At 39.1% G+C, this 25,675-nt stretch overlaps 1 protein-coding gene across 4 annotated transcripts in view; it reads left to right on the forward strand.

The window, feature by feature from the left end:
- The window catches only part of USP37 (ubiquitin specific peptidase 37), an 86,966-nt gene that overhangs the window by 19,249 nt on the left and 42,042 nt on the right, over positions 1-25,675 (forward strand). For all 4 annotated transcript variants that reach the window (XM_081813608.1, XM_081813605.1, XM_081813606.1 and 1 more), the window contains 6 exons: positions 420-494; positions 9,441-9,538; positions 11,082-11,166; positions 18,680-18,841; positions 24,920-25,051; positions 25,206-25,329. In XM_081813608.1, coding sequence (XP_081669734.1) covers positions 420-494; positions 9,441-9,538; positions 11,082-11,166; positions 18,680-18,841; positions 24,920-25,051; positions 25,206-25,329 — 676 coding nt within the window. The remainder of the gene's footprint in view (positions 1-419; positions 495-9,440; positions 9,539-11,081; positions 11,167-18,679; positions 18,842-24,919; positions 25,052-25,205; positions 25,330-25,675) is intronic.

The raw sequence follows: 25,675 nt of genomic DNA on the forward strand, positions 1-25,675 counted from the left end.
AGTATAAATTTTTAGTAGATAATTAGTATTGTTTTTTTTATGATTTATGTCAGTGACACATATGGAGCATGCAGATATACAGTAATTTTTTTTTTAAGGATTTTATTTATTCACTTGAGAGAGAGAGCACAAGCAGGTGGAGAGGCAGAGGGAGAGGGAGAAGCAGACTCCCCGCTGAGCTGGGAGCCTGACATGGGGCTCCATCCCAGGACCTGGAGATCACCACCTGAGCCGAAGGCAGACACTTAACCATCTGAGCCACCCAGGCGTCCCAGATATACAGTATATTAATCAAAACGTGGTGTAGAGAACTAGGCAGCAGTAGTCACAGTTCTGTCCTTGAATATGTTGGTTTATACTTCTTAATGATATGAATTATGACTTTTTTAAATAACTTTTTTTTTCTTTGTCCTCTACAGGACTGAAAAGAGGAAAAGAATGTTATCTGGCTCAGAGTTGAGTGAAGATTACCCTAAGGAAAATGATTCATCATCGTAAGTTGCTTTAAGAACCCTTATGGCACTAGGGGCACCTAGGTGGCTCAGTCGGTTAAGTGTCTGCCTTTAGCTCAGGTTGTGATCTCAGGGTCCTGGGATCGAACCCCAAGTCAGGCTCCTTGCTCAGCAGGGAGTTTGCTTCTCCCTCTTTCTCTGCCCTCCCTTCCCCGCCGCCCCTCGCCCATGCTCTTTCTCTTTCTCAAATAAAATAAAATCCTTAATAAAAAAAAGAACCCTTATGGCAGTAGGTCAATGTTTCTCATATTGGTAATTACACTCACTGTGGAAAATTGGTGGAGGGCAGGGATTCAATTTATGAGAATTCGAAAGACAGAATTTAAAGTATTTTGGAGGCACCTGGGTGGCTCAGTTGGTTAAGTGTCTGCCTTCAGCTTGGGTCATGATCTTGGGGTCCTGGGATTGAGCCCTGCGTTGGGCTCCCTGACTGGCAGGGAGTCTGCTGCTTCTCCCTCTCCGTCTGCCCCTCCACCCCACTTGTGCTCGCTCACGCTCTCTCTCTCTCTCAAATAAATAAATAAAATTAAAAAAAAAAAAGAATTTGAAGTATTTTGGTGATGGTGGATTATAGGCTCCATAGAGAGTATTTGGCCATTACTGTTGCATTGATCATTTCATTGCCCTTCTCCCATCCTAGCTTTTTTTAATCTGCAATACTTAGAGGAAAAATAGAATTGAATAACTCTAAGCAGATGTTTCCTTTTCTTTTTTAATTTTTTTATTTTTTTAAAGGTTTATTTATTTTAGAGAGAGAATGTGCATGAATGGGGGGAGGGGCAGAGGAAGAGAGAGAGAGAGGGGAAGCAGATTCACCACTGAGCAGAGAGCCCCATGTGGGGCTCAATCTCACGACCCTGAGATCATGACCTGAGCCTAAACCAAGAGTCGGATGCTTAACTGACTGAGCCAGCCAGGCACCCCTAAGCAGATGTTTCTTGTTGGCGGGTCTTTTGTTGTGAATTCTTTCCTTTCCTTATCTGTGATTTTTTTTTTTTTTTTTTTACCCTCTTCATGTGAAAAGTAGCCTAAGTGTGAAAGAATTTGAACCCAGGGTGCCTGGGTGGCTCAGTCGGTTAAGGATCCAACTCTTGATTTCAGCTCAGGTCATGATCCCAGGGTTGTGAAATTGAGCCCCACATCAGGCTCCACACCCAGTTTGGAGCCTGCTTAAGATTCTTTCTCTTACCACCCCCAACCCCCCCCACAGGTGAGCATGCTCTTTCTTAAAAAAAGGGGGGAGGGGTTGTGAACCCGACACAGTTTCTAGGCAAGGAACATCAATCTTTTATAGGTATTTTCTGGTTGAGCAAAAGAGGATAGACCTACAGTAGGACAGTCATCAGCTCACAATCTCTTCCTCATCATGGGAGGGTTTTATTTTGTTGTTTTTTTTTTAATTGTTTGGGAGAGAATACTTGTTACACTGTTATGAAATACCTCAGTTAATAACTTTTTTTTTAAGTTTTTATTTAATTTCCAGTCAACATACAGTGTGATACTTAGTTTCAGGTGTACAATTTAGTGATTCAGCACTTACATACAACACCCACTACTCATCACAACAAATGTACTCCTTAATCCCCATCACCTTTTTAACCCATTCTCCCACCCACCTCTCCTCTTGTAACTATCAGTTTGTTCTCTGTAGTTAAGAGTCTGTTTTTTGGTTTTCCTCTCTCTTTTCCCTCTAGATCATTTGTTTCTTAAATTCCACACATGAGTAAAATTATACGGTATTTGTCTTTCTCTGACTGACTGACTTTGCTTAGCATAATACTCTCTGGCTCTATCTACATCATTGCAAATGGTCAATTAATACCTTAACAGAAATCAGTTGATAGTCAATTAACTGGTATTCTAGGTCAAGGGTCACCAGGAGGGAGTTGGGAAAAAGCTAAAGAAACTTTATGTATTTATGGGGATTTTTTTTTTCTGTTGCTGTAACAGATGTAAAACTGAGTAGATGATAGGACTGGTGTGACATGTGAAACTACAATCACCATGGACTCAGATTCCTTCTATCTTATTGATCTATAATTCTTAATAAGTAGCTTCCATTTTGTGAACCAAGATAGCTGCTTCAGCCTCCACTCTCATTTCTGCATGCCTACTGGTGGGAATGGGGAAAGGAACAAAGGCAGGGCATACTGCTTTCCTTTAGGCTGGAAATTGTACACACCACTTTAGTGCACATTGGCCAGAATTTGGTCATATGGTTATATCAGAAATATATGAGAAACTCTGGGAAATATACCTACCCTAGCCAAATTCTGTTATGGTGGAAGGGTACAGAGGTTATTTGGAAACAACTTAACAGTCTGCTGTAGTTTACCCCTCTAGCCATAGAAATATATTTATCATTCTTCCCTTACGTTTAGTCATTGTATCCAGTTCAGAGTCTAGGATCTCTGGGTGATGTGCAGTTCTTTCCATAAGGTCTAAGTGTGCCTTAGACCATGTACCTTATGGTCTGACACCTAAAAAAACTAAAAGGCAAGTTCATCTTTATTCCCCACTCCCATCTTTATACATATGTCATTATACATTGCTGGCTTAGGCGTAGGATAACCACAGTAAAAATTTCCATTTAGAAAAGACAAGAATAGGAAACTTAAGGAGTTGCTGTTCTATAGCAGCAATGAAATCTTGGTAGGCAGAGGTTGTGAAGACAGTGAAGGCAGTAGAGGAAGTTCTTGGTTAGCCCTTGTAGCAGTCTGTGTTCTTTCCTCCAGGAGAAACTCCCTTCCTCATTGTATTTCATTTGACTCCTGACTTTGTCTTCTGGTAGATTTCTTTTGTCTATTATCTTTCAAGGCCATAGCTGAAGTGGGTTTTGAAGACTGTGTTCTTCCTTGGGGCCATGCAGCTTTTGTAGCCTGCTTCATGCTGATCAAGTTCTGGGAGTATAGAAGTGTCCAGAAATCCAGGAGTTTTAGAAATCTAGAAGTTTCTTTAAAGGTATAACAAACAGGGTTTTATAGGCTTGAGAAAGAATTGGGGCCAGTATTTTTGTTGTTTGGATTTTTTGTTTTAATCTCTTAAGTTTTGAAATAATTTCAGATTTACAGAAAAGTTGCAAAGACAGTATAGAATTTTGCTGTATACCCTTCACCCAGTTTCCCTTAATATTAACATTGAGTTGTTTTTTCACAAACTACTTCCTCAGTTACCTCCTGTCATTGCCTCAGTTTGAGAATCAGAAGAAACTGGATTTTTTTTGTCCTATATAGACTCAGATTACCAGACAATTTCAATTCTAGGCCATTGGCACAGAGGGCTGTATTCCTTTTCATCCTTGATTGTAAGGTGGCTAGTCCTTGCCCAAATTTATCTGTCTTGAATAGGACCTTGCTGAAACACAGACCAGTGTTCTTATTGTCTCAATCTTTTCCTTTAGAGCTTTAGGTTCAGTAAGTATGCAGTCCGCTTCCCAAGACTACAGATAGCAGGGTTTGGTTTTTTTTTTAATATTTGAGAGAGAGCGCGCGCTCGCATCCATGCATGTGAGTTGTGGGAGGGGCAGAGGGAGAGAGAGAATCTCAAGCAGACTCCCCCCTGAGTGCAGAGCCTGACACGGGCCTTGATCTCACAACCCTGAGATCATGACCTAAGCCGAAACCAAGAGTCGGACGCTCAACCGACTGAGCCACCCAGGTGCCCTTACAGATAACAGTTTTATAAATATTTTGCTGTGATATAACAGTCCTCACCAACTTTCCAATCTGTAATATTTATGTCCTTACTCTCCACCTTCCTACTATAGCTAGTGCTATATATTTTAGGTTTGTTATGGTAGCATCCCACTTCTAGTAACAAAATTTGTGGATTCAGGGTCTAGTTGTAGGAAACAAAAGTCATTTATCTAGTTAAAACACAAATGTGGGGCGCCTGGGTGGCTCAATTGGTTAAGCGACTGCCTTCGGCTCAGGTCATGATCCTGGAGTCCCTGGATCGAGTCCCACATCGGTCTCCCTGCTCGGCAGGGAGTCTGCTTCTCCCTCTGACCCTCCCCCCTCTCATGTGTTCTCTCTCATTCTCTCTCTCTCAAATAAATAAATAAAATCTTTAAAAAAAACACAAATGTGTTTGCCTTTAGAGAGTATGAAATGACTTACAGAATCATGAGGAAAGCTGAAAAGATAGGCTATACGTTAGGCTTGCAGAATGATTTTGAGAGCTATGCCCCAGATCAGGTCACCAGAGATGCTCCTGGCTATCATCAAAGCTAATAGCTGAATTGGAAATTATCATCTCTGGAACCATGCTGCCACTACCAAGATTAGAAATCTCTACGGAAAAACTGGACACCTCCAAAATGATTTTGCCATCACAAGGAACAGAACACATGACCTCTGCCTTAATTCCATTTTGCAGATATTACACAACCATGTGTAATTTTTTTTTTTTTAAGATTTTATTATTTATTTGACAGAGAGAGAGTGAGAGCAGGAACACAAGCAGGGGGAGTGGGAGAGGGAGAAGCAGGCTCCCCGCTGAGCAGGGAGCCCGATGCGGGACTCGATCCCAGGATCCTGGGATCATGACCTGAGCCGAAGGCAGATGCTTAACGACTGAGCCACCCAGATGCTCAGTCGCTCACTGGAAGACGTTTTAGAAAAGAATTACAACTACATGATTTTTTACGGCCATACCACCCTGAACGCGCCTGATCTCGTCTGTAATTATCTTAATTCATATTTTGAACACTAGGAAATGGAGTTTTTTAGCTTTCTGGATTTTGTAGGACAGATACACTAAAAGGTGGTTGTAATAGACTGTTGCATGCCAGTTTACCATATTCACCACACTTTGGGATCATCCCACTTTTTCCACTTAGAATTCTGTCTGGTGAGCCCTAAATTTCTGATCTTTGTTCTGGGCTAATAACACTTTTTACAATATCACAGATTTTTTGAAGTTCGAGTTTCCTAAAAGACTCTAGATTAAGATACGTGTACAAGTGACTTGTTAAGACAGTGCTCATAGGAGAGATCAAAGTGAGGAAAGTAGGACAGGGAAGGAGAGGAAGCCAAAGAAGGGTGTGATCTCTGTGGGAGAGTAGGCTTCATCTTGATCCAGCAGGGGGCACTGGGCCTGTTCCAATTTGAAGTAAGGAAGATGGGCTTTCATGTTCTCATACTGTACAGTCTTTGGTTCTGTGGCTCTGCCCAAATGGGCAAAATATTTTAAGTATCCCAAAGGCAGTCCTCTGAAGAAGAACCGCAGGTGCTGGCTGTTGAAAACACCCAGTCTGGAGGTGTGAAAAGTATAAAAAGGGATCTGAAGGGTTCTGGTGGAGCATAACTATTAAGTTCATTCCATGTTATCACAGATTCTTCACATTGATGCTGCCCAATTTCTGGATGAAGATCTTATAAAAGGAGGATTAGAGGGATGAGCTGTAGTCCTTTTTGTCCTATTGGTATAGATAGCCTTGAGGCTATAACTGATATTATTATCTTTTTCTTCTACCATCCATTTTAGATTTGCTGCATTCTCCACTAATACTTCTTCTGGTCTTGGTGATTTGCCTAGTGATATGACTAAGATCTTCATCGCTGTGGGGATGAGCCCCTGGTCACTATGTGCTTGTGCAGGCCATGGTTGCTAAAATTGCCCATTTGTAGTTAAAACTGAACATGACAACACTAAGAGATTCCCTAGTAAGTCCCCATTATTCCATATTCCTCCTACCCTCATTATCTACCATCAACAGCACCTCCTTATCATAATCAAGTCAGTTACCCCTGCTAGTATGGCAGTTCCTTTCTTTGCCTGATGCTCTGCCAACATGAGGACCCCAAAATGAGTAGCAGCCATAGCTTTAGATTAAATGGGACTCTTACTGTCCCCAGGGGTGAAAAAAAGGTTCCCCTCTGAGAACCAGGACCTGATTGTTTAATGTCGCTTTAGTGGAATTCTCTGGTGAGCAGTAATATGTGAAAAAGATCCTCACCCTTTGTACACATTTCCATATGGCTATTCATATACTTCTTCCATAAATCATTTCTCCCTGATCTTCCAGGCTTGCTACTTGCAGGCCCCTGACTATCCATGCAAACAGTTTGCCACTATCCAGGTATCCATGGCCCACTCTTTTCCTCGCACAAAGTGGATAATGAAGTGCACCTCTCAAACTGCATAGCAGAGGATTTCCTTTCACCACTCTCTTTTTGGGCAGTCCCATAATGGGTCTATAGTGCAACAGCAGTTCATTTTCATCCTCTAGCAAGATACCAAGATGATGTATCCATGAATCAGGCTAGGTTTTTCTTCCTCTTTCAGTTGGTTATAGGGAGTACTCATAAAGCCTGTTCTTGTTACTTATTCCTGCTTACTTAGAACTCATCCCAGATATACCACTTCCATTTTATGATGCATTACTGCTGTAACTTCCTGGTCTTACAACTCTTAGGAGTATGATAGCACCCAGTTCATGATAGCTGCTCTGATTGATGACCCACAGTCAGATATTCAGTGTCTTCCAGGCCTTAGTACTATGCCAGAGGTAGTGTGGGATACTTCCTAAGGAATGTATGTATTTTTTTTTTTTTTTGCTGGAAACAGCATGGTCTTGTTCTCAAATCCTAAAGATCTGGGCTGCAACTGTCTTTGGATGAGTGATTCTTCATGGTGTTTTGTCTTTAGGTTGGTAATTGGCTCAACTGAATCTATCATTTTCTCCGTTGAACGGATCAGTACTCATAGCAACAGCCAACCTGTTCTATAGTCTTTATGGTTATTATTCCATATCACTTGTATCAGTTATCTGTTGTTGTATAACAGACCACTCCAAAACTTAGTGACTTAAAATAGTAACTATTATTGCCTATGAGTTGATGGCGACTTGAGTGGTTCTGCTTATCTGGGCCAGAATTGGCTGATTTTAGCTGGGTACTCTCATTTTTCATGCATCCATGGTCAGTTGGTGGGTTGGCTAGTGGTTGGTTGGTCCAGAATGGCCTTACCCATATGACTGGCCATTGGCTGCCTATTGGTTGGGTAATGGGGGTGATTGGGCCCTGTGTCTTTTATCATCTACTGGATTGGCCTGGAGTTATTCACATAGCAGTGTCAGAATTCCAAGAGAGTGAATGTAAATTTGCAAGGTGCCTTTAGCCTTACAATCAGGACTTACACACTGTTATATCTGTTGCAGTCTTTTGGGGAAAGGAAATCACAAGGCCAGCCCCGTTAAGGGATAGGAAAATAGAACTAGACTGCATTTCTTTTTTTTTTTTTTTTTTTTAAAGATTTTATTTATTTATTTGACAGAGAGAGACACAGCGAGAGAGGGAACACAAGCAGGGGGAGTGGGAGAGGGAGAAGCAGGCTCCCCGCAGAGCAGGGAGCCCGATGCGGGACTCGATCCCAGGACCCTGGGATCATGACCTGAGCTGAAGGCAGTAGCTTAACCAACTGAGCCACCCAGGCGCCCCCTAGACTGCATTTCTTGATAGGGGACCTGGGAACAAGGAAAGGAATAATTTGGGACGTACTTTTAAATTTTAAAATTTAATATTAATATTTATTTTAATATTAACTTTAAAAATAAAATTCGCTTGTTTTAAATGTGCAATTCAGTAATTTTGGGTAAATTTATTGAGTTGTGCAACCATCACCATAATCGAGTTAGAACATTTCAATAACCCCAGTAAGATCCATTGTGTGATCTACCACATTTCTTGAATGCTAGCGATATTGCATGAGCCATAGTATCTTTTAGTTTATCCTATCCCAATTCACTACAGATGAAAAATCATAGTAATTGTAAACTATAAGGTCCCAAAGGTGTTATCACCAGCAGTGGGATATCTGTTGCTGTTGCCAAATAAGTGGTCCAATTCCAGAATCCTGTCCCTGAAATGGAGATGTGTGTGCAAATTATTTTATTAAGAAAGTACTCCCAGGGGATACCAGGAAGCGAGTAGGGAAAGCGAGTGAGTGCAGGAGATTAAACCTAAGTGTGATATCACACAAAAATTAAGCAGAGAGGTTAGGCTTCATCCTAATTCCAGAGAGAAAATCTGTTATATAAATTTCACCTTAAAAATGTTTTCACCTTAAAGTTGTTCTGATCCAAGGCAAGGGAGCTGGGCTTCTTGACCTTACCTGTGACTCTCTCAGAGTGCAGGCAAAGGATCTCTAGTAGCTTGAGGACAATCTGTGAAAAAGAACCCTAGATACTTGCTGTCAAAAACGTACCTAAGGGCGCCTGGGTGGCTCAGTTGGTTTAGCGACTGCCTTCGGCTCAGGTCATGATCCTGGAATCCCTGGATCGAGTCCCGCATCGGGCTCCCTGCTCGGCGAAGAGCCTGCTTCTCCCTCTGACCCTCCCCTCTCTCATGTACTTTCTCGCTCTCTCAAATAAATAAATAAATCTTTAAAAAAAAAAAAAACGTACCTAAGTTCATGTGGAAGAGAGGACACAAAAATGGGGTCAGAAGGAATCTGGGTAGAGTATCTGCATTATGTGCCACAGGCTTTATGCATGATGGGCCTCCTAAAATTAGCACTTTTAATCAAAGCATGAGCGTATCTCTGACTGGTCCCACTCCACTTATATAGGTTCAGGTATTTGGGAATAATAGAGGGGGAAATGCGACTTAAGAAATTTTAACTGTAGGGGCGCCTGGGTGGCTCAGTCGTTAGGCGTCTGCCTTCAGCTCAGGTCATGATCTCAGGGTCCTGGGATTAAGCCCCGCATCGGGCTCCCTGCTCCGCGGGAAGCCTGCTTCTCCCTCTCCCACTCCCCTCGCTTGTGTTCCCTCTCTCACTGTGTCTTTGTCAAATAAATAAATAAAATCTTTAAAAAAAAAATTTATATGTGAAATGTAAATATTCTGAAATAACTATTTAAAATTAAGAACTATGTCTTTATATACCTATATACATATATATGTTGAATTAAATTATTAACTGTAGGAACAACAAGGCTATGACAGATCCCTCCAGAAAGTATTTAACCAGCAGCAGAGAGAAGCAGCTGAGTTTGAAACAGTCAGAAGAGAATAGGACATCAGGTAAGTATTTGGTCTTCATATAAGATACTCATTTATTATATGATGTACTGTATTAGACTAGAAATAAAAACCTAAACTGGGACATATCTCTCTACATTTTTCAGGAATATTGCATGATTCAGTATTCGTTATTGGGTACCAAATTTGTATCCAGTACTTGGCTAAAGTATTAGAAATATAAGGGAATTTTTATTCTGTTAACAAAGAATCTAACCTTTACCTTCTTCCCTATTTAACTGCCTAAAATTAAACTTTTTCATTATCAAAGTATCTGGATCATAGAATGAATCCAAGGAGTTAAAGTGGTTGAAACTGAATTTTATGAGTGTTGTTACATGTTAGAAGTTCCAGAGGATCTTGGAATTAATTGCCTAAAGCAGTTGTTTAAGCTCACATTGTACCCTATTTTTACAAAAACTAAAAGTTAGACTGTCCACAAATTGATGTCAGTGTTTCCCACATTTAACATATCTCTCTGATCCTCTGAACTCCTTAGAGACTCATCTATCTGGTATTGATTTGGATATCATGTCAGCTGGAAGTTAAATTGAAGCAAGCTAAAATATGGCATGATTTTGAGAGTTTGAGAGAATTCATTTGATTGGGACTCTAGGAACATTCTTCTTTTAGTGGTTCAGGATTGTGACTTTAGACTCCTCCAGAAAGAATTAATATAATTCTTACCTCTGAAATAATAATACATTATGTAAACTCCACTTAAGGGTTTTCAGCTTTTATAATCAACCTATAGTTAGAAAACAGAATGCTTGAAGATGTAATAAGCTGTAACAATGTTGAAGTTAAAGTTATGTCTTAGAAAGTTGATGCGGGGGCGCCTGGGTGGCTCAGTCGATTAAGCGTCTGCCTTCGGCTCAGGTCATGATTCCGGTCTTCTGGGATCGAGCCCCACATCGGGCTCCCTGCTCAGCAAGGACCCTTCTTCTCCCTCTCCCTCTGCCTGCCTGTCTGCCTACTTGTGATCTCTCTCTCTCTGTGTCAAATAAATAAATAAAATCTTAAAAAAAAAAAGTTGATGCGGAAGAGGAGAGAGTAGGAAGTGGTCAAGTGATAAGGTTCATAAAATAAAATGTAGAAGTTTTAAGTGTGTTAAAGTTACGAAGTTAATTAGTAAAACTAACATTAACACAACCAATAACTGGTTGGAGAGAAGAGAGCAAGAATGGGGTGATGTAAATGAGCAATTTCTGATTTTTCATAATGGAGGTAACTGATACTGTTTATAATTAATAAATTAAGAAATAGTAGAAACATTATCTAGCATTATGAAGGAAATGAGGAAAACTAAGTTTTAAAAAATGGTTAGAAATAAGAAGCACAACTTGTAGAGTTTTGGGGCAGGAGAATATTCTTTGCTTTTACAACCTTTCCACAGTGTTTGATCTTTTAACATGCATATATATTACTTTGAAGAAAAGAAAGGGGGAAAAAGTTAAATATGAACAGACCTAATGCATAATTTTACTACTAAATGAAATTGAATGGTTGATTTAGGAATTAAATTTTTCCTGTTTGTTTTTTTTAGGGCTTTTACCTTTACAGTCATCATCCTTTTATGGCAGCAGAACTGGATCCAAGGACTACTCCTCTGGTAGCACTAACTTAGACAGGTATGTTTGGTTATGTACCTTGTGAAGGACTTGAAGTGCTCTCTTCTTGAGAATATTGAATTGAAGGGATAGGCTGTCCGTTATGCTCTAAGTGAATAATTTAAAATAACAAAATTGATCAGAATCATAGACTCGTGACATTTTAGTTAGATAGTAATCTGGAAATGTTTTAATTTTCAGATGCTTTTTTTTTACACTTTTCAGCAAATGTATAAACTGAGGTCTAGGGAGATTTGTACTGAGGCCACAGGTTGTGACTGGCAATGTGATCAGATTCTAGAGCAGTGTTATTTTCCATCATGCCAAGCGATGAACATACTAAGATCTCTCCTCAGGCATTTTTATTTTTATTAATTTTATTTATTTTTATTTTTAAAGATTTTATTTATTTATTTGACAGAGAGAGAGCGAGAGAGGGAACACAAGCAGGGGGAGTGGGAGAGGGAGAAGCAGGCTTCCCGCTGAGCAGAGAGCCCGATGTGGGGCTCGATCAGGACCCTGGGACCACGACCCAAGCCAAAGGCAGTCACTCAACCAACTGAGCCACCCAGGCGCCCCTCTCCTGAGGCATTTTTAAATTGCCTTTGTTGCCTGTGTATTTGTTAAGCTACTACCAAAAGTTAAGACATTTTCTTTAAAAAAAAACAGGTTGTACACAAATTGTACAATTAGTATATTTTACTGAAAAAGGCTATTCAGAAATTTAATTGCTGATCCTATAGATATTAATTTTTTTTTGAGATTTATTGAATATAATGTATGAGACAACTGCTGAGTACTTGTGAAGAAGGCATGATCTTGGAATGTAGCCTGGAGGGGCAGTGGTAAATGTAAAAAGGTAAGAGTAATGGTGGTGTATAATAGATATGCTATATAATGACCTATGGATACTTTGTTTTTTAGTAGAATTTAATTCAAAGTGGTAAAGAAAAAATCTTGATTATTTTATAAAATGAGGTGAAGTAAAGAATTTGATACTGTATTTTTAGGTATATTCAGCCTTGAGTGGTATTTCACTTTATAACTGCAGTGGCGACTAAGTTATTTGAATTTAAGAAACATATATCTGTTTATTAGAAGAATTTTAAAGGAATCCAAGTTTTTACAAAAACCTAAATTTAGTTTGTAAATAATTAAACGTGGTACAAATTTCTTCTCAAAATAATAGAATTCACTGCACATGGGAATGGCTAAGGAAAATAAATTTTTTTAATGCAAAGCTTTGTTCAAAGATGAAGTGAAAATTTCCAAATCAGTGAGAAAAAAACTGATATTGAGTAAAGGCTGAAGTCATAGGGCACATGGAAAGCACAGACTAGAGTCAAGTAGAAAACCAGCATGAGATTGGAAACTGAACATGACCCCAGGCCAGAATTTGGTTTCTTAAATGAAGCTGCATATCTAGAACTGCTCTCTGTGCTAATAAACCAAGGCAAAACACTTCTGTAGAACTACCTGGGTTTGGAACCATAAATGTGCTGCTTGCCTGATGCTCCCCGAGCAGAGTGCAAATACACAGAAATGGGAATTTCAGTGACTGGCATCTGTGTTACCAGCATAGGGACAGGAATTCTGAACCTCTAATGTAAAGTCCCATGCAGATTAGAGGTCCACACTGAGGCAACTACTGAACAAGTCAAGAATGCCTGATTGTTGGAATGCAACACAGAGAGAAGGTGGTTAATGTGAAATGAAACGAAGAGACTTATGTTGCGCTCCATGGTCTCCTCCATGTCTTTTTTTTTTTTTTTTAAGATTTGTTTATTTTAGAGAAAGCATGTGAGCGGGGGGAGGGGCAGAGGGAGAGGGAGAGAGAGAATCTCAAGCAGATTCACCACCAAGCACAGAGCTGGATGTAGGGCTTGATCTCACAACCCTGAGATGATGACCTGAGCCGAAACCAAGAGTCAGAGGCTAACCAACTAAGCCACCCAGGCACCCCTATCCTCCATGTCTTAATAGCATTTTGGAGAAAATAAGACCAAGGAAAATAAAGACAAGGAATTTGTCAGAGAAATAATGGATGAAAATGATGAAAGTCCACACATTGAAAAGCTTCAACAAATGCCAAACAGCAGATACTTAAAAAAAAAATCCACATTGTAGATGAAATTTTAAAAGCTACTTGAAGGAAAATATTTATAAAAAGAAAAGAGGTTGACATTAGCAACAGCAGAAACAAGACACTGGAGTAACAGCATCAAAGAATTCTATACCCAGCTAAATTATAATTCAAGAGTGCAGACAAATAATGCTGTTTTTAGATACAGAGACAATTTATTCTGCAAGAAGCAAACTGAACAAAGGAAGGAATGAAAATATCAGTGAGAAAAAAAAATTATAAAAGCATATTTAAAAATGTAAATACTTTTAAAATTCTTTTGTATAATAAGTGCATATGATAGAAACTTCAGAAGTTACAGGGTGCATACAGTGGAAAGTAAATCTCCCTTTCTTTTCTAATTCCTAGTTTATTTTTCCAGAGGCAACTACTATTATTAATATCCATTAAGGATTATCTTATGCATCTAAATAGTTCAATAGTTTTTATAAAATGAGGCTACAATAGGCTTGAAAGCAAAACAATTAATAAAAATTAGACAATAAGGAGAAATACAGGAGTGGGGAAGAGTATAGGGAAATTAAAACATTTTAACTTACTTTTGAGAACTTAAGTTACACATACTAAAAAGTTAAAGGTGACTTCCACTTCTGACCAAGATGGAGTAAAAGGGACCAGATTTGCCCTCCTTCATGAAACAACTGAGGACCTGGACAAAATACATGAAATATTATGGGTCTCATGACATTGGACATGAGACAGTGAAGGACAGTGATCCATGAGAGATGGGAAACAAATGAAATTAGCCTGTTGACTGCCCCCCCTTGCTTCCTGGAGAAAGTTCCCAGGCTGCCACACAAGGAGGGGGAACCAAACAGAGCCCTGTGTTCTTCCTGAGTTGAGGAAATGGAGCTGGGAGTCCTGGGAAGCCAGGCATCTGGAATTCACAGAACAGAGACCGGAGGGGATAACTAAACAGAGAAAAAACTGCAGAGGGTCCCCCTTGAGTATTCAGTTGACTGCTGATCAACTTATGCAGGTGAGTAAACTAGCCAAGGCCTGGGAAGGAAGCACCCACGGGATCTAAGGGAATAATACTTGGAGTTCACGTAAAGCCAGACATGTTCCTGTTCCTGATAGCAGGAGTTTGCATGCTAAGAAAGGTCTTGCCTCATTAACAAGGAAATCTATCCCTGGACTAATTGCTGCTCTGTTCCCACGTAACAAACCTTAAAAGCAAGACTCACTCAGATCATACTGTTTCCAGGTAACCTAACCACATCTCAGAGCAAAATTCCGGAGTGTTTACAGAAATCAAAAATATCTGGCACTCAATAAGGTAAAATTCTCAGTGTCTGGCATCCAAGAAAATATACTAGGCAGACAAACAAGCAGAAAAATACAACTCATATGGAGGAGAAAAATTAATAAATACTGACTCAGAAATGACACAGGTGATAGAATTAGTACATGGATATTAAAAGTTATTAGTCCAAAAAAAAAAAAAAGGTACTAGTCCAGATCAGTCATGATGTTAAATATAAATACAGTATGTTAAAGAGAGAAAGACGGGATTTTAAAGGAAGAAAAATAATAATCTGTATCCTATTTAAAAGAAACAACTACAACATAAAGATGAAGAAAGGTTGAAAGCAGAAGGATGGAAGCAAATATACCTTGCACTGTTCAAACTACAGTGTTTAGTAGTGCACAGTAAGAGATATAACTAATAGAAAGCTAATGATAAATTTTAGGGTAGGGGCACCTGGCTGGTTCAGTCAGTAGAGCATGTGACCCTTAATCTTGGAGTTGAGTTCCAGACCTGCATTGAGTGTAGAGATTACTTACAAATAAAATCTTAAAAAAAGAAAGTGTAAGCAGATTAAAGACCTAAATAGGAGGAAAATGAGAATTAAAACTTTTAGGAGAGGGGCGCCTGGGTGGCTCAGTCGGTTAAGCCTCTGTGTTTGGCTCAAGTCATGATCTCAGGGTCCTGGAATCGAGTCCCGCAGAGCAGGGAGCCTGCTTCACCCTCTCCCTCTCCCTCTGCTGCTCCCACTGCTTGTGCTCTCTCTCTGTCAAATAAATAAATAAAATCTTAAAAAAAAAAAACTTGAAGAAAATAGGAAAATATTTCTGTGACCTTACATTACAGAATTATAGAATTCTTTTTTTTTTTTTTAAGATTTTATTTATTTATTTGACACAGAGAGAGAGCGAGAGCAGGAACACAAGCAGGGGGAGTGGGAGAGGGAGAGCAGGCTTCCCGCCGAGCAGGGAGCCCGATGTGGGGCTCGATCCCAGGACCCTGGGATCATGACCTGAACTGAAGGCAGACGCTTAACGACTGAGCCCCCCAGGCGCCCAGAATTAATTCTTAAGACACAAAAATTGAAACCATAGGGCAGTGGCCAGGCAGCCCAGCTTCGCAAAGGCTCTTGTTGCACTGTGGCCTGCCACCAGGATGCTCAAGAGGGAGGTCAACTCTGTGGTCTGGGGTGCGGGGAGGCAGTGAAGGAGGAGAAACCTGCTCCTGCAAAAGTAGAAACGAAGCCAAAAAAGGCAGCAGAAAAGGATAAATCTTCAGACAAAAAAAGTGCAAACAAAGGGGGAAAGAGGGAACAAAGGGAAAACAGGCTAAAGTGGCTAACCAGGAAAGACATACTTGCAGAAAACAGAGAAACTGGGGCACCTAGGTGGCTCAGTTGGTTAAGCATCTGCCTTTGGCTCGGGTTGTGATCCCAGTGTTCTGGGATCGAGCCCCATGTTGGGCTCCCTGCTCAGTGGGGATCCTCCTTCTCCCTCTCCCTCTGCAGCTCCCCCTGCTTGGGATCTCCTTCTCTGTCAAATAAATAAAAAGCTTTTAAAAAAAGAAAATGGAGAAACTAAAAATGAGGAGAGTCCAGCCTCAGATGAAGCAGGAGAGAAAGAAGCCACATCTGAGTAATATCATAAACCATGTCTTATCTGTGGTCCTTGTCTCCCTTCTTGTATAATCTGGAGGAATATTTTTTTTATTTTTTAAAGATTTTTTATTTATTTGACAGAGAGAGACACAGCGAGAGAGGGAACACAAGCGGGGGGAGCGGGAGAGGGAGAAGCAGGCTTCCCGCGGAGCAGGGAGCCCGATGCGGGGCTCGATCCCAGGACCCTGGGATCATGACCTGGGCCGAAGGCAGACGCTTAACGACTGAGCCACCCAGGCGCCCCGAGGAATATTTTTATCAACTATTTTATAAATGTAAGTTTTTTATTAGCTCTAGAAACATTTTTAAGGAGGGAATCCCACCTCATCCCATTTTTTTTAAGTGTAAAAATTTTTTTTTTAAGAGGTTAAATCATTTGCTGATTGTTTCTTGGTACAACCAGAAAGTAGTAGGATATTGAATATGGGAGACTTTGTCTTGGGTGTCAGCTTAACATTCCATAGATGGGGTAGTTTTTCTAACCTATAATACCAAGCATACTAAATGGCAGTTTGGAGTCAGTCATGCATTTAATAGGTCATGAACATTTTATTTATTTATTTTTTTAAATTTTTTTTTTAAATGTTTAACCTTTTTTTTTCTTTTAAGATTTTATTTATTTATTTATTAGAGAGCGAGCGAGAGAGAAACAGCATGAGAGAGGAGAGGGTCAGAGGGAGAAGCAGGCTCCCCACTGAGCTGGGAGCCCGATGTGGGACTCGATCCCAGGACCCTGGGATCATGACCTGAGCCGAAGGCAGTTGCTTAACCAACTGAGCCACCCAGGTGCCCAGTCATGAACATTTTAAATTACTTCTTTCCCCATGTTGTTTTTGGTAGAATTGTTTCCTAAAGAAAACCACTCCTTGATCTTGGCTCCCCCGTCAGAATTTTGTACACTCTGTAACATCTTGGCAGTCCAGTGTTCCTAGTAACTTTGATAATGTGCTGTGAAAGATTGAAAATTTGAGTATGTAGTGTATATGATATTGTGAATTAATGGGACTTAACAGTGTAACAGCATATCAGCATTTCAAGATAATTGGTACTTGTTAAGAAAAATTATTATCAATTATCATAAATTGGTACTTGATTAAGGAAAATTTGCCTTCAAATTTTAAGCTGGAAGGTCACTGGAAGATGTTTTATTTTTTTTTTAATTTTTTAAAGATTTTATTTATTTGACAGAGAGAGACACAGTGAGAGAGGGAACACAAGCAGGGGGTGTGGGAGAGGGAGAAGCAGGCCTCCCATGGAGCAGGGAGCCCAACGCGGGGCTCGATCCCAGGACCCTAGGATCATGACCTGAGCCGAAGGCAGACGCTTAACGACTGAGCCACCCAGGTGCCCCGCTGGAAGACGTTTTAGAAAAGAATTACAACTACATGATTTTTTAGATTTTTGGTACATACACTAAGAATTGTGTGCAAATTGAAATGTCTACTCATCCTCAGAACAACCAATAAAAACTGAATTATGAAAGAAAAAATTAAAACCAAAAAAGGTTGATAAAGACTATGTAAAAACTTAAAACTTAGAACATATACAGGGCTCCTGAGTGGCTTAGTTGATTAAGCGTCTGCCTTTGGCTCAGGTCATGATCCTGGGGTCCTGGGCTCAAGCCCTGAGTCGGGCTCCCTGCTCGGCAAGGGAGCCTGCTTCTCCCTCTCCCTCTGCCTCTCACTCCCCCTGCTGGTGTTCTCTTTCTCTCTGTCAAATAAATAAAATCTTTAAATTAAAAAAGAAAAAACTTAGAGCATATAATAGACAAAGGATTAGAACGTGAAATATAGGAAAAACTGCAAATCATTAAGAACCCAGTATAAAACTAAGGGTACACAAAAGCAGTTCAGAGAAGAGCAAACAATTGTAAAAATATGTTCAACTTCAGTAGTAATCAGGAAGATGCAAAATAGAACAACAGTGAGATCAGTTTCCCTCATTAATGTAATGGAGACCATGTGAAGAAATGGAAATTCACTGTTAGTGGAAATAGGAATTGGTACAGCCTTCTTGAAAAACAAATTACAAGGTCTCAGAAAATTAAAAATTAAAAATGCTTATTCCTAACATTTTCACTTCTAAGCATATAAACTAAAGGAAGTTCTCCAGGAGATTATGTAAAAGAATATTTTTTGTGTCATTATTTGTAATAGTGGGAAAAGTTAACTGCCTAAATGTTAACTGATGTATCATATCCATTAAGTGAATAAAAGTAAATAGCAAAGTAAAACTATATTATAGTTTTTCTCAAGTCATTAGTAATTATAGGTTAAGTAGGTATAGTATCATATGCCTCTTCAGCTGTCTATTGACAGACTTGCTAATTTACATTTGGGGAATTTTTCCCCAGGTGATCATTATTGATATTTCCTCAAGTTTAGGATTGTTTTTTTTTTCCAGACATTGACTTCTCTGAATCTGCTAGGGGAAAAAATAGCATGCAAAATTGTTTTGCTTATGCACTATCTATTCTGTTTTATAGGACCAATGTTTCAAGCCAAACTCCCTCTGCCAAAAGAAGTTTGGGATTTCTTCCTCAACCAGCTCCTCTTTCTGTTAAAAAACTGAGGTGTAACCAGGATTACACTGGCTGGAACAAACCAAGAGTGCCCCTTTCCTCTCACCAACAGCAGCAACTTCAGGGGTAGGTAAATTCTTTATAGTTTACTTTCTTTTTATAAAGTCATTAACTGAAGCATATTTTGCTTGATGTCAAAAAAATTATGAAAGTTGTATTAATTATAGTTCTCAAATATGTACTCACTTATTAAAGATTTATCACATCCATAAATAATGGTAACTCCATTATCCAGTCTCCAGTTTTTGAACTTTGAAAAAAAATATGTGTATATGACATAATCATAAAGTAGAAAATGCGTATTCTCCAATCACACATACTTCATCATTACTGCTGAGATACTTTAACAGTTTTATGTATATCCTCCCCATCCCCTTCATGCTTATATTTTTATTAAACACATAAAAAAGAGATCATAGTATAATAACTATAATAATAGTAGCAGTCATACCTGAAATCTTTGTTATATGCCAAATACTGTGTGCTACGTGCTTAAATACATTTTTTTCTTTAAATCCTCACAGCCCCTCTATGAGCTAGATGTATCAAAAATCTGCTTTTACAAATGAAGTAACCAAGGCTTAAAGAAGTTAATTAACTTTCTCAAGGTGGTATAGTCAGTGGTACAGCAGTAGTAAATCTAGTCAGTTGGACTTCACTTGCATTCTTTTTTTTCTTTTAAAGATTTTATTTATTTTTATTTATTTTTTATATATATTTTTTAAGATTTTATTTATTTATCAGAGAGAGAGAGAGAGACAGAGGCAGGCAGAGGGAGGAGCAGGCTCCTTGCTGAGCAAGGAGCCCGATGTGGGACTCGATCCCAGGACCCTGGGATCATGACCTGAGCCGAAGGCAGACGCTTAACCGACTCAGCCACCCAGGCGTCCGATTTTATTTATTTTTAGAGAGGGAGAGTGGGCATGCATGAGCAGGGAGAGGAGCAGAGGGAAAGGGAGAGAGGGGGAGAGAGTGAATCTCCAACTGATTCCATGCCGAGCACAGAGCCTGATGCAGGGCTCAATCTCATGACCCTGAGATCGTGACCTGAGCCGAAATCAAGAGCCAAATGCTCAACCGACTGAGCCACCCAGGCTCCCCTCCACTTGCATTCTTAACCACTGTGCTCTGTTCTCTGTTCCCTGATTTTTTCACTCCACATTGATCATGGGCTTCCTCATATATTAATACATAACCTTCAACCACGTTAGTATGCATTTAGATTTCCCTTTTTTCCCATTACAATCCAGGCTAGAATGAACATTCTCATATACATATCTTTTTAAAATTTATTGGAAGTTTTCTATAGGATAAATTATTGGAAGTGTATTTTCATTAAGATTAAAGGAAGGCACTTTGAAATGTTTTATTACTATTACCAAATTGCTGTCCTCAAACTACCAGCTTGTTTTCAGTGTCATTCAGATTACTGTTTTTGTACCAGCTTAAGGTTATCTTTTTACTTCAATGAGTGGCATCTCCCAATTTGGCTTATCCATTGTAATATATATGTTTCATGTCTTAGCAGATAATAACATAAAATATACAGTGAAGGTATTTCACTTTCTTCTCTGTTTACCTATTCCTTTACGCTGAGCTTTTTTTTTTCTTTTTTAAGAGAGACTAAGTGTGTGCATGTGCAAGCAGTGGGGAGAGGTAGAGAATCATAAGCAGGCTCCATGCCCAGCATGAAGTCTGATAAAAGGCTCAATCTCACGACGCTGAGATCACCTGAGCAGAAATCAGGAGTCAAATGCTTAACCAACTGAGCCATCCAGGCACCTCAATAGACAAAATGTTTAAATAAACTGCAGGGAGAAAAACAGTTGTAAAATAATAGCTGAAGATCATCAGTACTCCACTTTCAGTAATGGATAGAATATATAGACAGAAAAATCAGTAAGAAAATACAGGATTTGGGGGCGCCTGGGTGGCTCAGATGGGGCGCCTGGGTGGCTCAGATGGTTAAGCGTCTGCCTTCGGCTCAGGTCATGATCCCAGGGTCCTGGGATCGAGTCCCACATCGGGCTCCCTGCTTGGCAGGAAGCCTGCTTCTCGCTCTCCCACTCCCCCTGCTTGTGTTCCTGCTCTCACTATCTCTCTCTCTGTCAAATAAATAAATAAAATCTTTAAAAAAAAAAGAAAATACAGGATTTGACCAACACTATAAACTGCCTAGATCTTACGGATGTATATAGAACACTCCACCCAATAACAACATAATACACATTCTTCTCAAATGCACATGAAACATTCTCCAGGAGAGACCATATGTTAGGCCACAAAATAAGTCTTAATTTTAAAGGTTTGAAATCATCTAAAGTATCTTCTTGAACCACAATAAAATGAAGCTGGAAATCAGTTATAGATGGAAAAATGGAAATATGTAGAAATTAAATAACACACTCTTAACCAGTAATGTCAAAGAAGAAATCACAAGGGAAATTTAAAAATACTTAGAGATGAATGAAAGCTTTAGCGGCCTACCAGAATTGAGGGATGCGGCAAAAGCAGTGCTCAGAGGGAAATCTATAGCAGGAAACATCTACATTAAAAAAGAAATGTTGGTGAGGCTGTGAAGAAGTTGGAACCCTTGGACTTTGCTGGTGGGAATGTAAAATAGTGCAGCTGCTATGGAAAATAGTATAGCAGTTCCTCAAAGAATTAAAAGTAGAATTACCATAAGATCCAGCAAGTCTGTTTCTGGGTATATATCCAGAAGAATTGAGAGCAGTGACTTGAACAGATATTTATACATCCATGTTTCACCTAAAGGTGAAAGCAACACATGTGTCCAATGGTAGATAAACCGAATGTGTTTTAGACATGTAATGGAATACTGTTTAGCTTTAAATAGGAAAGAAATTCTGACACATGCTACAATGTGGATGAACCTTGAAGACATGCTAAGTGAAATAAGCTGGTCACCAGAGGACAAACACTGTATGATTTCACTTATATGAATTACCTAGAATAGTCAGATTTCATAGAGTCAGAAAAAATGGTGATTGCCAAGGAGAGGGCAATAGGGAATTATTGTTAAATGGGTACAGAGTTTCAGTTCCAGAAAATGAAAAAATTCTGGAGGTTGATAGTGGTGATAGTTGTACAACACTGTGAATGTACTTAATGCGTCTGAAACTGTGCACCTTAAAATGGTTAAATAGTGGAGCTCCTGGCTGGCTCATTCGGTAGGGCATGCATGCGACTCGTGATCTCTGGGTTGTGAGTTTGAGCCCTACGTTCGGCATAGAGTTTGCTTAAAAAAAAATCTTTATAAAAATGGTTAAATGGTAGACTTAATGTGTATTTTATCATGATTTTTTAAAAAATGACCTCAAATCAATAACCTGACTTTACACCTTAAGGAACTAGAACAAGAAGAGCAAACTAAACCCAAAAGCTAGCAGAAGGAAGATGAGAGATAAATAAAATAGAGACTAGAAATTCAAGAGAAATACAAAATCAACAAAACCAAAAGTTGATTCTTTGAAAAGATGAACAAAATCAACAAACCTCTTACCTAAACTGATAAAAAGAGAGGACTCACATAACTAAAATCAGAAACACAAGTGAGTGTATTACTACCAACCTTACCAAAATAAAAAAGATTTTAAGACAATACTGTGATTTCACCACCAAATTAGATAACTAGATGAAATGGGCAGATTTCTAGAAAGAAGAGTTGTGCAGCTCTGAAAAAGAAAGTGTAAAAAGTTGAAGAAGGTATGTGAACTCAAAGCCAAAATGAGATACCATTTTTTACACCCACAAAGGTGGCTATAATTTTAAAAAAGAAACCTGAAAATAACAAAGTATGTGTTAAGTTAAAAGAAGTCACTAAAGAGTATACACTGTATAGCATTCCTATCTTTTGTTTTTTATGAAAAAAGAAGTAAAATATACATGTTTGATTTTATGTATACATAAACTATTTCAAATATATAAATGGAATATGTAAAATGTAATGTTATATTTAATATTTTATGTTTTATTTAAATTAGAATATAATACACAATATTTAAATCTAAAATTTTATGTATTACATAAAATATATAGATACTTCACTTTTTATATTTTAAGTTGCTGTGTCTTCAAGTTCACTGGTATTTTCTTCAGTGTCTAATCTGGTAATCTCATTCAATAGTATTTTCATCTATCGTGTTTTCCATCTCAAATTAATTTGGGGGTCTTTTATATCTTCTTTTTCTTTCCTCTTAGGTTTATGGTTTTGTTTGCACCTGTGATCACATGAGGCATATTTATAATAGCTGTTTTAATATCTGCAATTGGGTTTGATTATTCTGAGACTTGTGTTTATTAAGCTCTTTGGTGTCAAATCTAGAGTGGACTTTATTCTAAGACTAATTTAATTCCTTTTCTAAAGCACCGCTCTTCGGGGATTTCTAGTAATATCCTATGAGTTCACCTACGTCTCTCCACTATGGTGGGAACTCAAACAATTTTGGGTCCTGCATGAGCTCTGGGAATTATTCTGTTAATAGCTCCCCAGTAATCATTCATTTCCTTGAAGTTCTTGCCTGGTGTCTTGGGGTTTTACCCTAAGCATGCACAGGTTGGTATTCAGCCAAATACCCAAGAGACTGTGCATATTTCTGGAGTTCTTCCTTTGCACAGCTCCCTCCTCTCAGGTACTCTGTCCCAGAAATCTTAGCAGCCTCAGCCTATCAAACTCCAGTTTCTTTCAGCTCAGTTCAGCATGATTTCTGGGCTCTGTTTGGGTACCCCTCCCTGGATTGCAGTTCACAAATTGCCTGCAGCCAGAAACCCTGCATAATGGATGGCACTCACACTGTTTGTTTCCCTTCTCTTAAGGATCACAATCTTGAGCTGCCTGATGTTCAGTATTTTGTCTGTTGTTTTTTTCATTGTCTATGGTAGTAGGATAATTCCAGACCCTGATACTTTCTCGTAGTCTGAAGTGAAAGTTCTCCAGGGTATTCAGAATTGACATCACCGGTGTTCACAGGAATATCATATACCTCTGAATGTGAAACCCTTGGAAGGACACAGTATCACTGTGTGTCACTATGTGCTTTTCCAGCCTGAGCTGAATCTCATCATGAAGAAATAGCAAACCCAACATTAGGAACAGTCCATTAAAAAATAGTGGTGGGGGTGGGGAGGTTGTATTCTTCACAAATGTCAATGTATGCTAGATAAGAGCATATCAGCATTAAATTTGATAATGCTGGTAACTGCTTTGATTATATAAGGGAATCTTCTTGTTTTTGTGAAATACACCCTGAAGCATTTAGGGCTGAAGGGTTATGATCTATGTAACTTATTCTCACATGGTTTAGGAGAAATACAGGGAGAGGTGCATTAAATGGTAAAGCATATAGTACAAAAGATTAACAATTGGTAAATATGGATAAAGAATATTCTTGTGCAGCTTTTTTGAGAGTTTGGGAATATCTTCAAATACAAGTGTTTTAAAAATATGTGCTTTAGAAAAACGTTTGGCAGTACCCGCTAAACCTAAACACATATATCCTATGACCTAGCAGTTCTACTTCTGGGCATATACTTAAGAGAAGTGAGTTAAGTTATATCTCTCAATGAAAAAATTAAAATTATAAATAAGAACAAATAGCTCTTTGGATAAGTCCCCAGTTATTTTTAGCATTCATTTGAAAATGTATAATTTTTTTTTTTTAAGATTTTATTTATTTATTTAACAGAGAGAGACACAGCGAGAGAGTGAACTCAAGCAGGGGGAGTGGGAGAGGGAGAAGCAGGCCTCCCACTGAGCAGGGAGCCCGATGCGGGGCTCGATCCCAGGACCCTGGGATCATGACCTGAGCCGAAGGCAGACCCCAACCATCTGAGCCACCCAGGCGCCCTGTATAATTTTCTTTGTTACAGTCTTATAATGCAGTGGTTCTCAGAGTATGGTCCCCAGACCAACAGCATCAGCATCAACTGGAATCCTGTTAGAAATGCACAGTTTTGCCCCCTCTCTGTCTAGATCTACAGTTTCTAGTTGAGGCCCAGCAATATGTATTTTAACAAGCCCTCCATGTGATTGTGATGCATGCTATACTGGAGAACCTCCTACTTAAATGAACCTATGTCAGGAACTACTGTTGTCTTCAAAAGTACTATTTTTTTCATTTTCAGCTTCTCCAATTTGGGAAATACCTGCTATATGAATGCTATTTTACAGTCTCTGTTTTCACTTCAATCATTTGCAAATGACTTGCTTAAGCAAGGTATCCCATGGAAGAAAATTCCACTCAATGCACTTATCAGGTAATTGTTACATACTTACTAAGTAACCTTTTACCTTATTGGTTATAGAATAGAGTTTTAGACACTTAAACTTTTATGTGTCATTGTTAACAGTCTTTAAAATATGCTAACCAGACTTTTGTAAAATGTCACTAAACTTTTCTTGTTTTAACAGACGCTTTGCACACTTGCTTGTTAAAAAAGATATCTGTAATTCAGAGACCAAAAAAGATTTACTCAAGAAGGTTAAAAATGCTATTTCAGCTACGGCAGAGAGATTCTCTGGTTATATGCAGAATGTGAGTACTCATTGTTTTTAAACATTTTAGAGATAAGGGAAATTGAAATGATTTCAGTGTATTATCTAATTTCTATTTTAAAATGAGATTTGTGGGGCACCTGGGTGGCTCAGTTGGTTGAGCGACTGCCTTCGGCTCAGGTCATGATCCTGGAGTCCCGGGATCGAGTTCCGCATCGGGCTCCCTGCTCGGCGGGGGGTCTGCTTCTCCCTGACCCTCCCCCCTCTCGTGCTCTCTCTATTTCAGTCTCTCTCTCAAATAAATAAATAAAATCTTTAAAAAAAAAAATTTATTTGAGAGAGAGAGAATGAGAGACAGAGAGCACGAGAGGGGGGAGGGTCAGAGG

Source organism: Leptonychotes weddellii, chromosome 3 (genome assembly GCF_054177405.1).
Source record: "Leptonychotes weddellii isolate Sample4059 chromosome 3, ASM5417740v2, whole genome shotgun sequence".
Classification (NCBI taxonomy): Eukaryota; Metazoa; Chordata; class Mammalia; order Carnivora; family Phocidae; genus Leptonychotes; species Leptonychotes weddellii.